The sequence below is a fragment of the Apodemus sylvaticus genome, chromosome 14 (assembly GCF_947179515.1).
Source record: "Apodemus sylvaticus chromosome 14, mApoSyl1.1, whole genome shotgun sequence".
Taxonomy (NCBI): domain Eukaryota; kingdom Metazoa; phylum Chordata; class Mammalia; order Rodentia; family Muridae; genus Apodemus; species Apodemus sylvaticus.
The window spans coordinates 9,331,104-9,343,961 of record NC_067485.1 but is presented as its reverse complement, the minus strand read 5'-3'; the positions used below and the strand labels follow the sequence as shown (position 1 = coordinate 9,343,961).

At 43.5% G+C, this 12,858-nt stretch overlaps 1 protein-coding gene across 4 annotated transcripts in view; it reads right to left on the bottom strand.

The window, feature by feature from the left end:
• Positions 1-12,858, bottom strand: part of Ubqln1 (ubiquilin 1) — a 43,452-nt gene that overhangs the window by 8,923 nt on the left and 21,671 nt on the right. For all 4 annotated transcript variants that reach the window (XM_052157330.1, XM_052157332.1, XM_052157329.1 and 1 more), the window contains exons 4-6: positions 11,229-11,491; positions 10,018-10,176; positions 9,642-9,885 (exon numbers count right to left, since the gene is read on the bottom strand). In XM_052157330.1, the coding sequence (XP_052013290.1) occupies positions 9,642-9,885; positions 10,018-10,176; positions 11,229-11,491 (666 nt within the window). The remainder of the gene's footprint in view (positions 1-9,641; positions 9,886-10,017; positions 10,177-11,228; positions 11,492-12,858) is intronic.

Here is a 12,858-nt window from a genome sequence, read left to right as displayed (position 1 = left end):
CAGCAGGTAAGAGTACCGACAGCTCTTCCAAAGGTCATAAGTTCGGATCCCAGCACCCACATGGTGGCTCACAATCATCCCTAAAGAGATCTGACGCCCTCTTCTGGTGTCTGAAAACAGCTACAGTGTACTTACATATAATAAATAAATCTAAAGAAAAAAAAACTATATATATATACACACACACACACACATACATATACATACACACACACACACACACACACACAAAATAACAACAAAACCAAAACCCAACCCCGAACCAACATTCCTCATTCACAGGAGAGCAACAATCAGAAAATTTACAAAATTAACGTGATGTATCTCATTAGAACTCCATTTCTTCACTGTCTAACTACCAGGTAGTTTTCAAGAGGCATGTCAGCCAGAAAGGAGGCAAGGATCAGCAGTACCCGACTTGCAGTTAATTTTATCTAGATTGAACACGCAATCTAGTTTTTCATAGAATTAAGGACAAAGCACCTGCCGGGTGGTGGTGGTGCATGCCTGTAATCCCAGCACTCTGGGAGGCAGAGGCAGAGGCAGAGGCAGACCGATTTCTGAGTTCGAGGCCAGCCTGGTCTACAGGATGAGTTCCAGGACAGCCAGAGCTATACAGAGAAACCCTGTCTCGAAAAAACAAATCTAATCCCCCACCACCACCAAAAAAGGACAAAGCACCAATAATTAAACTAAAAAAAAACAAAAAAACAAAAAAACAATAGCAGTTTGATTCTGAGTAGTTACTTTTTGGTTCTTAAAAGTTAAAAGACATTGCTGACAGAGTCCTGTTCTAGATTGTAAGGGAATCGCAGAGGTTGAACAGACAAAAAAATGTAACTTCTGGACTGGAGACTGCGCAGGGTTAAGAGTACTTGATGCTCTTGTGGATGTCCCGGGTTCCACCCCTAACACTGGCACAGAGGCTCAAGCCCCCAGGGCATCCGATAGATGCACAGTACACATTCACGCATGCAGGCACAATCCTTACGCATAAAGTAAAATCTTAAAACAAAAGTCTCAGTTTTTCACAGAATCACTAGGTAAAACTATTTTCTCTTTCTTTATTTTGAGACAAGGTCTCTAAGCAGCCGTGGCTGTCATGGAACCCACTGTAAAACAGACGGACTTCAAACTCCCGAGAGCTGTGGTTAAAGGTGCGTGCCACCACCAGCTGGCAAGACTATTTTCAAGGCTGCTGAGGATATCGAGTTGGCACAGCCCAGGCTGCAGTGAGTCTTAATTCCGCCATTCCATGTATAAAGCCTTAAAATATTACTTCATTGTTTACATGAAAAATGTGCCAACTCCTGCTTTAAGGTTTCCCTCACTCTCACAGCTAATGTGCGCAGGCACAGTTGCCAGGAATACTACCTCTGCATGATGTGCACACCTGTGTACTGGGAAAGTCAGGCTTTCTGCTGTTTGATGTCCTCTGATGGACAATCTCAACATTAAGTGTTAAAAGCATCAAGATGTTACATTAAAAACCCAACTTACAAGTTGCAAAGTTGTCACTGCAGACAGCATGCTGTTACAGAAACAAAACCAACAGTCTCCAGTGAGGCCATCTGAGTAGAGCTGCTGCCCTGAGCCATTGAAGTAAGAACACTTCATCTCCCTCCCAAGAGAAAAATCAAATAAGAAGCAGAGCACAGAGCAGTTTCTTGATTTAAAGATGGCATTATTCCAATTTTTATCAGACTTGTCTTCAGAAACCTCATAACACTGTCTGGAACTAAATTCTGCACTCAGAACATCATTTCTTATCATAATATTCCCCTGCTAAAATACAAGAATCCTTTATTTACTGCAGGTCCTCCCCTCATAATTAAGGACATTTCTTCTACAATTCAACTTCTTCCTATTTATATGCCAAGTACTAGTACTTGGTAAGCGCCCCTAGAGGCAGGAGAGAGAGAGAGAGAGAGAGAGAGAGAGAGAGAGAGAGAGAGAGAGAGATGCTTGTCCCTGGCACATGGCCCTGTGAAAACTGTTGAGACCATCAAAAAGGCAGAGCTTCACAGGAGGGTGAGTCACTGGGGCTGACAGGAGCAGGAAGGAGCTGAGGGGTAGGCAGGGACCTCGTCCCAAGTCAAAAGCACAGGTACTGAACTGTCAGTCCTCTCAATAGCTAAGAACACCATGTCTATAGGGAGGGATTGGAGAGACGGCTCAACAGTCAAGAGCATTTCTGTTCTTTCAAGGAACAGTTGATTCTTAGCACCTAAGTTGGGCAGCCTGTAACTCCAGATGATCTATCTGATGGGCTCTGAGGCCACCCCCCCCCCACATGTGTGAAGAGGAGAGGTAGATAGAAGGAGAAGTAAATTTTAAATATAGTTTTTAAAGGTAACTATAGTGTCTCATCTAATAAAAGTAATCTCCATATTCAGTCATGCACTACTGTAAGAAATTAGCAGGCTTTAAAGTCAGTTTGTAACCAGCTTGGGCCTTACCTCCTGTATCTCTAGATATACAGTAATTGTAGAAGAGAGAACTAGAAATGCCTCATGAAAAGACACTGAGGTAGCAAGGCTCTTTTGAGGTCCATTAAGGTGAAGTTGTCCCTTCGATGTGTAAAACACGCCTGCTCTTCTAGATTAATTTTTCTTTGATTTCCCACCTCACCAAAGTTTCTCTGTTTGGTCCTGGCTGTCCTGAAACTCACTCTGTAGGTCAGGCTACCCTGATCTGCTCCCTTTGCCTCCCAAATGCTAATCTTCACCAAACCTGGCCTTCTTTAACTCTTTTAAATCTACTCTGTCACATGACATTTGATTAAAGGAATAGAATCTGAGTTGTACTTCTGGCCCTGGGTGGAGAGACAGGACATCAATCACCATTTGGCAATAACTTTCTGGATATATAATTGTTACATATTTATATATAGCAAGCATATATTATATATAATAAATATATATATAAAGATATATAATTATTATCTTCCTTAAGGAATTAATTCAAGATTTAATTCAAGTGAGGGACTGGAGAGAGAGCTCAGCAGTTAAGAGCACTCACTATCTGCTCTTCCAGAGGTCCCGAGTTCAATTCCCAGCAACTACATGGTGTCTCACAACCATCTATAATAGGATCTGATGGCCTCTTGTGTCATGCTGGTATACATACAGATAGAGTACTCATATATACTAAATAAATAAAAATAATTTAAAAAAAGTTAATCTAGTGATCCTGCCAGTACCATGAACAACAGAATATCCACCACCAGCACAGACTCATATCCTAGAGGCTTTATCTCCACAAACATGCAGTTCACCACGAATGGTCCCTTTAGCCACTGTTTACTGTCATCTCTTAAGGATTCTTAACCACTGTCTGAGGATTCTACACCACTGTCTGAATTCATTCTATGGAAACCAAGGACAGGAAGTCACAGTGGGCAGGGGAATGTTCCCAGGAACACCTCAGACCCCAGCCGCTTCACGCCCAGACATTGAGACTTGAGAGAGAGAGAGAGAGAGAGAGAGAGAGAGAGAGAGAGAGAGAGAGAGAGAGAGAGAGAGAGAGAGAGAGGAGAGAGAGAGGGGGAGAGAGAGAGAGAGAGAGAGAGAGAGAGAGAGAGAGAGAGAGAGAGAGAGGAGAGAGCACGGCATACTACATGCTATCAGGCTCTGCATGAACCACTGAAGCATGTGTTAGAAAAGAAATGCTAGATTTTATGCCAAAGAATGATAAGGGGAAGCATTGGAAACCCACAGAGGGGTGAGCGCTCACTTGTCGGGCAGAGGAAGAGAGTGGGGGTCAGAGCTACAGTTGGAGAAGCCCAGGCGCTGTGAGCCAATGCTCACCACAGGGCAAGGGCATCTGGGTTCTGAGGTCAAGAACGCTCCAAGAAATGTGCACAGTGGGAGTCAGCTCACAAGGTTTCAGGAGAACAAGGACACAAGGGAAACCAGGCTACAGGTCTTTCCTTCATGGCAAAGGAGCTGGTTGTACTCTGCCCTGTTCTGGAGAATTGAGTGAACTGAAATCTTGAGACAGGACAACATTCAGCCTTGGCCACAAAAAAGAATGAGTTTACAGTTACAAAGAAGCAACTGCCGTTGTTAAAGAAATCAGGACAGTTAGGGCTTTGTATTGTGGGGGTAGGTCCAAGGGCAAGACCCCACTCACCTAAAGGTCACCACATCAAAATCCAAATGTATTTGAAAACAGAATGCTAACATCACTGACCCTCAAATGAAGGTCACTGCTGCCACGTCCAAGAAAACCAGTAAATGTCATCAGAATCTGGTCTTTCCCTCACGTGGTACTTGTTAGAGGGTCATGCATCTGATCACGGTTCTAGAGAGAACACAACTAAGGCTGAAAGGAGGCTCTGAGAGACCATGAGGAGTCACAGTGAAGCCTAAATAGGTGAGGAGACTCAGGTCCCAGGATGCCCACCAGGGCAGGCTGCAAAGGCAGAGCAGGGCTGATCTGAGAGTTATGTATGCTGCAGGTAGCACAGCTGGCAGGGGCAAGGAACCCAAATGATTAATTACATCACTATCCCCAAAAGCCAAACATGAACCTGCAGAATTTGGTGTCTGCAACCTGAACAACAATTAATTCAAAATGACCAAGACCTTTGTTTAACCTGAAACCTTTTAAGTTGCTAAGAAAACTACTTTAAGACATAGGCACAGGCATGAATTCTCAGGACTCCAGCAGCACAGGGAATAATCACAAGCGGTGACAAGGAGACGACCTGCGATTAAGACACTTTTGCTCAGCAAACGAAACATCACAGGGTGGGAGTGGAGTGGGGGGTCTTTGCTAACTACATACTGTATAGGATTAACACTGAAACTACATCAAGATATGCAAAATTAAACAACAAACCTCAAATCACCCACTCAGTAAGTCTATCCAATAATAAACTGGGTAGACAATTCTCAAAAGACATACAAGTACTTGAAAAAGTTCAGCATCCTTATGTATCAGAGAAATGCAAATTAAGACTGCTTGAGATTGCAGCTCACTCCAGCTAGAATGCTTGAGAGAAACACTGGCGAGGATGTGGGCCAGGAGCGCACTTAGTCATTACACAAGGGGGCACAGACTTGTGCAGCTACTATGGAAACCTGTATGGAGCACCCTAAAGAACCGAATAGAGAACGGTCGTATGACTCAGCTGCACTACTCCTGGGTAAGCAACGCTGCTGTGCTTCAATGCTCAACTACGACCAGGCTCCACACCCCGGTAGACTCGCTGAAACAGAGCATATGCAGTCTATGTGCAGTGCAAGTAGAAAGGCTGTAAGAAAACTGTGACCATGACATGTGTAGGATGTGTATGGAAGTAACAAGAAGTCCTTTCGCTAAGTGAAATGAGCCAGACTTAAAGGCTTTCTCTCACATGTGGAATCAGATATAAAGTTGTGTGTGTCTAGTTCTATCTAAGAGTGTTTAAACTAAGGAACTAGAAAGGGGATCAAGAGAGGGGAAGAAGAGATCTTAATGGGGTTAGGAAAAGCTGAATATATGCAATAAAAAAAAAGCAGAAACTGGGATTAACTGGGAGAAGCAAAAAAAAAAAAAAAAAAAAACAGTTTGGCAAGATATGACATGAGGAAGGACAGAAGGAAAGGAAGAAAATGTAAAATGATTCACACACAGAGATGTTGCTGTGAAACCCAATGATTTTTATGATAATTAAAAATAATAAATTACAGCCCCATGGGAAGAACAATGATTTCCGTCACCCAGACTCCCAAAGACTCCCAGGGACTGATCCATCAACCAAGGGAAACATGTGGTTCCTGCCAAAAATGTGGCAGAGGAAGGCCTTGTTGGGCATCAGTGGGAGGAGTGGTCCTTAGTCAGGTTAAAGCTCAACAGAGGCCCAACAAAGGGAAATCGAGGGGGGAGGTGGAGGCAGGGGAGGTTGGGGGTCTTTGGGGAGGGGGGAAATTGGGAAAGGTTTTACCATGGCAATGTAAATGAAGATGATATTCAATAAAAAAAAAAAAATTAGCTCCCCTCCCCAACGGATCCTACACCTCACCATGAAAGATTTTAGTTCATGAGGTCTAACATTAAGAGAAAGAAACCTGGCTTTTTGGGGCATGGGAGTCAGTCACTGTTACCTACAATGGTCTTGAAGTCACAGAGTTAGGCAGTCCCCTAGTAGCTGCATGACGGTCCCCAGCCTGCCTGGCTAGCCAGCCTTCTGCCGGCGGCTGATTCAGCCCTCCGGCCCTGGCCTTAGAACTGATCTTTGAGAATCCATAGATACAAATGGACCAACTACGACTCAGGAAATGAAAACCATTTCTCTTGACACTCACTATCTTATTAGGACTTGTGAACACAAAACTGCTTTTTAAACCTTCAGTAAACACTCTTACTGATATTGTACATACTTAACCATCAATGTAAGTAAAAATTCTTTCAGAAAAACAAATCTTTCCTGTAACAACAGGAATGAACCTAGGAAAGAAGTATCTAACTAGAAGAGTCACAAGCAAAACTGTTTGGCCGGAGAGATGGCTCAGTGATTAAGAGAACTGACTGCTCTTCCAGACGTCCTGAGTTCAAATCCCAGCAACCACATGATGGCTCACAACCATCTATAATGGGATCTGATGCCCTCTTCTGGTGTGTCTGAAGACAGCTACAATGTACTCATATAAATCTTAAAATAAAATATCTATATACTTTTTAAAAAACAATTGTTGTCGGGCAACAGTGGTGGCTCAGGCCTGTAATCCCAGTACTCTGTCTGGGAGGCAGAAGCAGGAGGATTTCTGAGTTCAAGGCCAGCCTGGTCTACAGAGTGAGTTCCAGGACAGAGAAACCCTGTCTCCAAAAAAAAAAAAAAAATCCCAAACACCGAAAACAAAACAAAACAACACAACTGTTAACTGAAAAGCAACTGGAGAGCTGAGCACCTCAATACACAGATTCCAGCCTTCACAAAATTATTGGCCAGTGTAAAAATGACCACACATACCAACAGCTGTTGCATGGATTATTAAAAAGGAACCCTGGCTAGCGTGGGCTATACTCTAGTACCTCGGTCTCCTGCCCCCAAGGTCCCCACTAGGCACTGAACTCCTGGGTGGTTCTCCTGCTACAGATCCTGCTCACATCCCCGGCCATCTGCCCCCTGTGGTCAGCAGTCACAAATCCCGTAATCCGGTAAAATCAAAACTCTAGAGGCTTGTAATTTATAACTCAGATTTATATCAGTAACTTCTCAACCTACAATACACCCGCACCATGAACTCAGAGCCAACTGATGCTGATACACGCTGCCCACCTAGACTGTACAAACAGTCCTGTACTAGTCCATCCCCTCTATGATATTCACGGCTACCTGTGACTATTTAAAACCATATGGATCAGGTTTGTCTTTCTCTTCCTGCAGCTTCCTTCCTTCCCGCTGTGTGTCCCTATCTGTCTGGTCTCTAAAACTCTTAGCCCGCCTTCTTTATCCATTGCCCAATCACAGGCTCTGGCCTTACCTTGTGCGCCCTCACCAGCATATAGACCAAATCCATAAACAGTACTGAGATTTGGTTCAAAAAGCCAGAGCAAAAGCAAGCAAGCAAAACAAATCATATTCAGCAACAACCAGGATCCCACCAACAGCAATCACCAAAGGGTGACATCAAGACCAATCCTTCCAGAAAGATATCGACATACCCTTATCTCTGACTATGCCAACACTAGAGGAGCCTCCACTCACACACATCACTAGCACCCCCTTCCATCTCAGCAGTCATCACAATTTCCAAGTCCATTCTGGCCTCAGCTAAAATCCAACACATAGTGCTTTCACCTTATTTTGAAAAAAAAAAAAACAAAACTCATTTTTGTTATCCAAGCTTCATGCTTAATTCCTGTGCCTATACATTTCTACAAAGTACAGATTAAAAAAAAAAAAGCCGCACTTGTGGTAATGATATGGTGGTGAAGTCACTGCATACCCCTAGAAGGAAACACTTTTCAGCAAATTAGAGATAAAGACAAAACTGATTTCAAAACCAGTGCAGACACAAAAGAACTATACACCACGTAATCTATTTCTATGTCTAGCTCTATGTCTAGAGCTAAAAAACGTTTATTGATTGAGAGAAAGAATGAATGACTCAAGAGATGCATTAGTATGGCAACAACTCAGATGTTAGACAACTAAATCTGAATTTCTTCATGTTATATATCCTGCATGTATCTAACAATACACTCATGGTCCTAATGAAGACCACATTGACTTCTTCATCAATGAGTGGACTGTGGCTTACCTTCCTATCTTTAGGTCACTCGACCATCATCTCATGCATCCTGGGTTACTCAAAGGATTCCAGAATCAAGTTCCTTTCATTAATTTGACCCTCCCCCCCAATATACTAGTTACATTTATGTAACTATGACAAAATAGTAGATATAATTTTTCTTTTCTTTTTTAAAGAATTATTTATTTCATGTATGAGTACACTGTACCTGTCCTCAGATACACCAGAAGAGGGGATCGGATCCCATTACAGATGGTTGTGAGCCATCATGTGGTTGCTGAGATTTGAACTCAGGACCTCTGGAAGAACAGTCAGTGCTCTTAACCACTGAGCCATCTCTCCAGCCCTTTTTATTGTGTAGGTTTTTTTGTTTGTTTGTTTTGTTTTGTTTTATTTTTTTCCGAGACAGGGTTTCTCTGTGTAGCCCTGGCTGTCCTGGAACTCACTCTGTATACCAGGCTGGCCTTGAACTCAGAAATCTACCTGCCTCTGCCTCCCAGACAGAGTGCTGGGATTATAGGCATGCACCACCACCACCCAGCTGTGTAGGTTTTTTAAGACTGGGTTTTTCTGTATAGCTTTGGTTGTTCTTGAACTCACTCTGTAGACCAGGCTGGCCTTGAACCCATGAGATTCTTCTACTTCTGCTTCTTTTCTTAAAAGAGGAATTTATTATGGCTCATGATTTCAGCGACACCAGTCCACAACAGCAGGGACATCTTAAGCAAAGAATGACAGGTCACGCTACAGCAACCAAGAAAGGAGCAAGGGTGGAGACACAGCAAGGGCCCTCCCCAGGTGACCCACCCATCGCCTATGTTTTCAAAAGCTTCCTTAACAGTGACAACAGCTGAGGCACATAAATCTGGGAGGGATATTTCAGTCCAAACTAAAATTCCCAGTAAATGTTCTTTGACTAGCAACCAGGGTAATTTCATTCACTGTCATCTTAAAATATGTTTTTCCTCTTTTTAAATTTTCCCAGGAATGAGCTCTGGAAATCTTCTGTACAGCACGGTAACTACGTTTGACCATGTCACAATGAATACACAGATCAAGACATGTAGGGGTAGAGACAGTGCAGCAGTCAAGAGAGCTTACTGCTCTTGTAGAGAACCTGGTTCAACCCCAGCACCCAAGTGATGGCTCATAATCATGTACAACTTCAGTTCTAAGGTATCTGACACCCCTTTTGGATTTCTAGGGGGCTCCTGTACACATATGGCATGCATGCGCGCGCGCGTGTGCACACACACACACACATGTTAAATAAATATTAATTCTACCCCTTAAACAATCCTAAAAGCTTACAACAAAGAGTATCCATAAAAGGGATATACAGATACATGAATAGTATCAACACCAGTCTCATTACCAATGCGAGCGAGGCACACATACCTCCTGTACCAGGTGCCAAGCCTGGCCCTGAGGTGCTCTGTCCAGTGGGGGTACTGGTGGCGGTGCCAGCAGAGGTGCTCACGGTGTTAGTGGTGCTGCCAGTGCTACCCGAGGCTGGTGAGCTTTGGGAAGTCTGTGGAGCCCATGGGTTGGGGAGTGGGTCCCTATTTTCTGTTCTAGAGGGCTGAGTCCCTTCTGCTGAGGATGAACTGCTCACTAGAGAAGCAAATGGATTACCACCAAACTGTAATAAAAAAAAAACAATAATTATGGAATTATTTTTCAGTGAAGCCACATTCTCCATAAAGCAATACCCTCAATGACAGTCGATGTTATACAAGAACTCTTAGGCCTGAGTCTTGGAATGAGTGATCACCTGCTCTTGGGCGGCATTCAGCATAGGCTCCTGGATATCTGTATACATGCGCCGTAAGGCATTATAGCCCCCAGGAATACTTTCTAGGTTGCTCAAGGCTCGGTCCTGGTTTCTCATCATTTCCTGCATCATTGCTGGATTTCTGGCAAGTTCCAGTGTCTAAAAAGGAAATCTCCAGTTAAAAAAAAAAGCACTGAAATATTCAAGGAATTTCTTCTGTGTTCAGTTAATGCTTGTGGGAAGCTACTGGCTTAGACTAAGCTCTGCACTGGGCCCCAGGAAACTGAAGGGAGGCACCTGTGCTAAGGGCCAGGCAGCCACAGTGAATGTTTAAAAAGTCAGCACCAACCACACTCTATCAGGATGGCAACTGCCCAGCACTGCCTGTCTTGGCACCCTCCACGGCTGTCTACCTGTTAAAGCCTGACCTCATTGTCTCAGATCATGGAAACACTGATTCTATTTTAAAGGATGAAGTATTGTCCAATTCTAGAATCAAAACGGCCAATTAAGAGTTTTAAACCAATTTTGCTATATTTAAATTAGTAAAGTACTTAAAATTCCTGGTGGATTTCATCTTTAAATGCAACATATATTCATAGGCCATCACAAAGTAGTTTAAGTAAACAGGCCATCTCCAAAAACACACTTAGACCTAGACACCTCCTCCCCACTCCCAATTTTTGAAACAGAATTTCTCTACATAGTCCCTGCTGTTCTAGAACTCACTAGGCCAGGCTGACCTTAATCAAACTCAAGAGATCCTCCTGCATCTGCCTCCCAAGTACTGAGATTTAAAGCTGTGCGCCACAATTATCTAATTTAAATGTTTTCACTGAAAACATTTTTCATACAATATATTTTGATGGGTTCTCCCCTCCTCAGAACTGTTTTCTGTTTTGTTTTAAATGTCTGAGGAGCAGAGCACTGATGTCACCTCTCTCCCCTGCACTCTGGGACCTTTCTCTCTCCTGCACCCACCGGCCCCCACACCGAGGAGAAACTGGCAGGAAAAGTCTCTCATCTAAGAATTTAAGCATGGCAGAAAACCCAAAGTTGAAACAAACCAAATTAATACTGTTTTGCTGACTTTCCTTAAACAATGATTGGGATTCTCTTTAATGTTACACACACACACACACACACACACACACACACACACACACACACACACACTTGAGTGAAGTGAAAAGAACTACTTTTTTACATACTTGTCTCATTATATCTGGGTTATTAAGCATATGACTAATCTCTGGATTTCTCTGTATCAGTTGCTGCATCTGTGGATTGGCCATAATCAGCTGCCGCATCAGGTCAGGATTTGAGAGCATGCTCTGGACGAAGGGGTTCTCCATGATCTGGACCATCATCTCAGGGTTAGACAGAAGCTGCCGTTGCATTTGGCTCTGTAGTTCAGAGAAGTTGGTGGTATTTAAACCCAAGCTACTAAGACCTGCAAGTCCTCCAAGTCCACCTTAAAAGAAGAAAAAACTAAAATGAAAATCAGAAGTTTGTGCTAAAATATGAAGAAATCACTAATTCTATTTTAAAAACCATTTAAAACAATTCCTATCACTCATTTGTGTAACGTTACACTTACTATGACACCATGCAGCTTTAATTCCCATGCTGCGTCTTACATATGGCATGCACCCCAAAGCCTGCCTCCTCATGCTGACACACAAGCAGGTAGGTGGCCAGGGTGCTAAGAGCTCATTAGTAGCTCAATGGCTATTCCATGGAGTACATCTGAAGGGATTTCTTGCTGCTACAGATAGAGGATTTCTATATGTGTATTAGGAAGACATACTTGTACTCCCATACTAGACAAAGAAATCTGCATGTACACCCTACTAATAGCCTACAACACACACTGCTAATGTTCAGAGTTAACCTCAATCACAGAAGACCAGAGGCATAACCCCGATACGAGCAGACACTATTCTGTGTTTCAAGAACTTTTTTGAACCCAGACACCCACAGAATAGGGGACAACTGAAAGGGATAACACGAGAGGCATAGATACTTGGTCCACTCTCAACTGCTGACTATCTGAGCAGAGGCAAGCCTGAGCTCTGAAAGGATCAACCACCTTGTTTCTGTTCTCCCCAACCCCACACAATTTGCTGGCAGAAGATTAGATGTGGCCCCAGATTACCAGCTCTGAAATAAAGCACAATTTCTAGCTCAATCTGCCTCTTCTCATTTGCCTTTGGGGTGCCAGGCAGAAGTGAGACAGTGGCTGCACAATGAAGACACCCTCCTTGCCACACACAGGCCTTTATCCAGCAGCAGTTCACCAGCTGAGAACTGTATGCCAGAACAAACTGCCTCACTTCCGACTGCTTCTACCCAGTGTTTGTCACAGGGGAAAGCCTCCCAGCCCCAAACACACCCTATAATCAAAATCAGCCAAATTCTCAACTTTGAGAGTCTTCTGCTATACACAGCAGACCCACAGATCAAGACCCTGATGAGGACTAAGACTAAAAACGCCCTGGGAAGGACAGGAAGATGACAGAGTCAGTCATCAAATGGCCTAGTGGATAGAGGTGAACTTTCAGCCCCACCCACCAGCCGTGAAGGAGAGGAGAGCAGCAGCCAGAGGCTCATCTCTGTGTGAAGTTAGTGCTGTGTGCAGCACAGAAGGCCAGGCCGTGCTCTCAAATGCATGCACTGTCTATTAGCATACTATAATTGAGTCACCCAAAAGTTTTCAGGGAAAGGACAAAAGGTGTGGTTCCTAATATGTGAAAGTGAAATCTAAGGAAAACTACCAGCTTTAAGGGCTGGTAAAGACATTTAAGCTCATCTTCAGCCCAACCTTTGTCACCTTCTCAA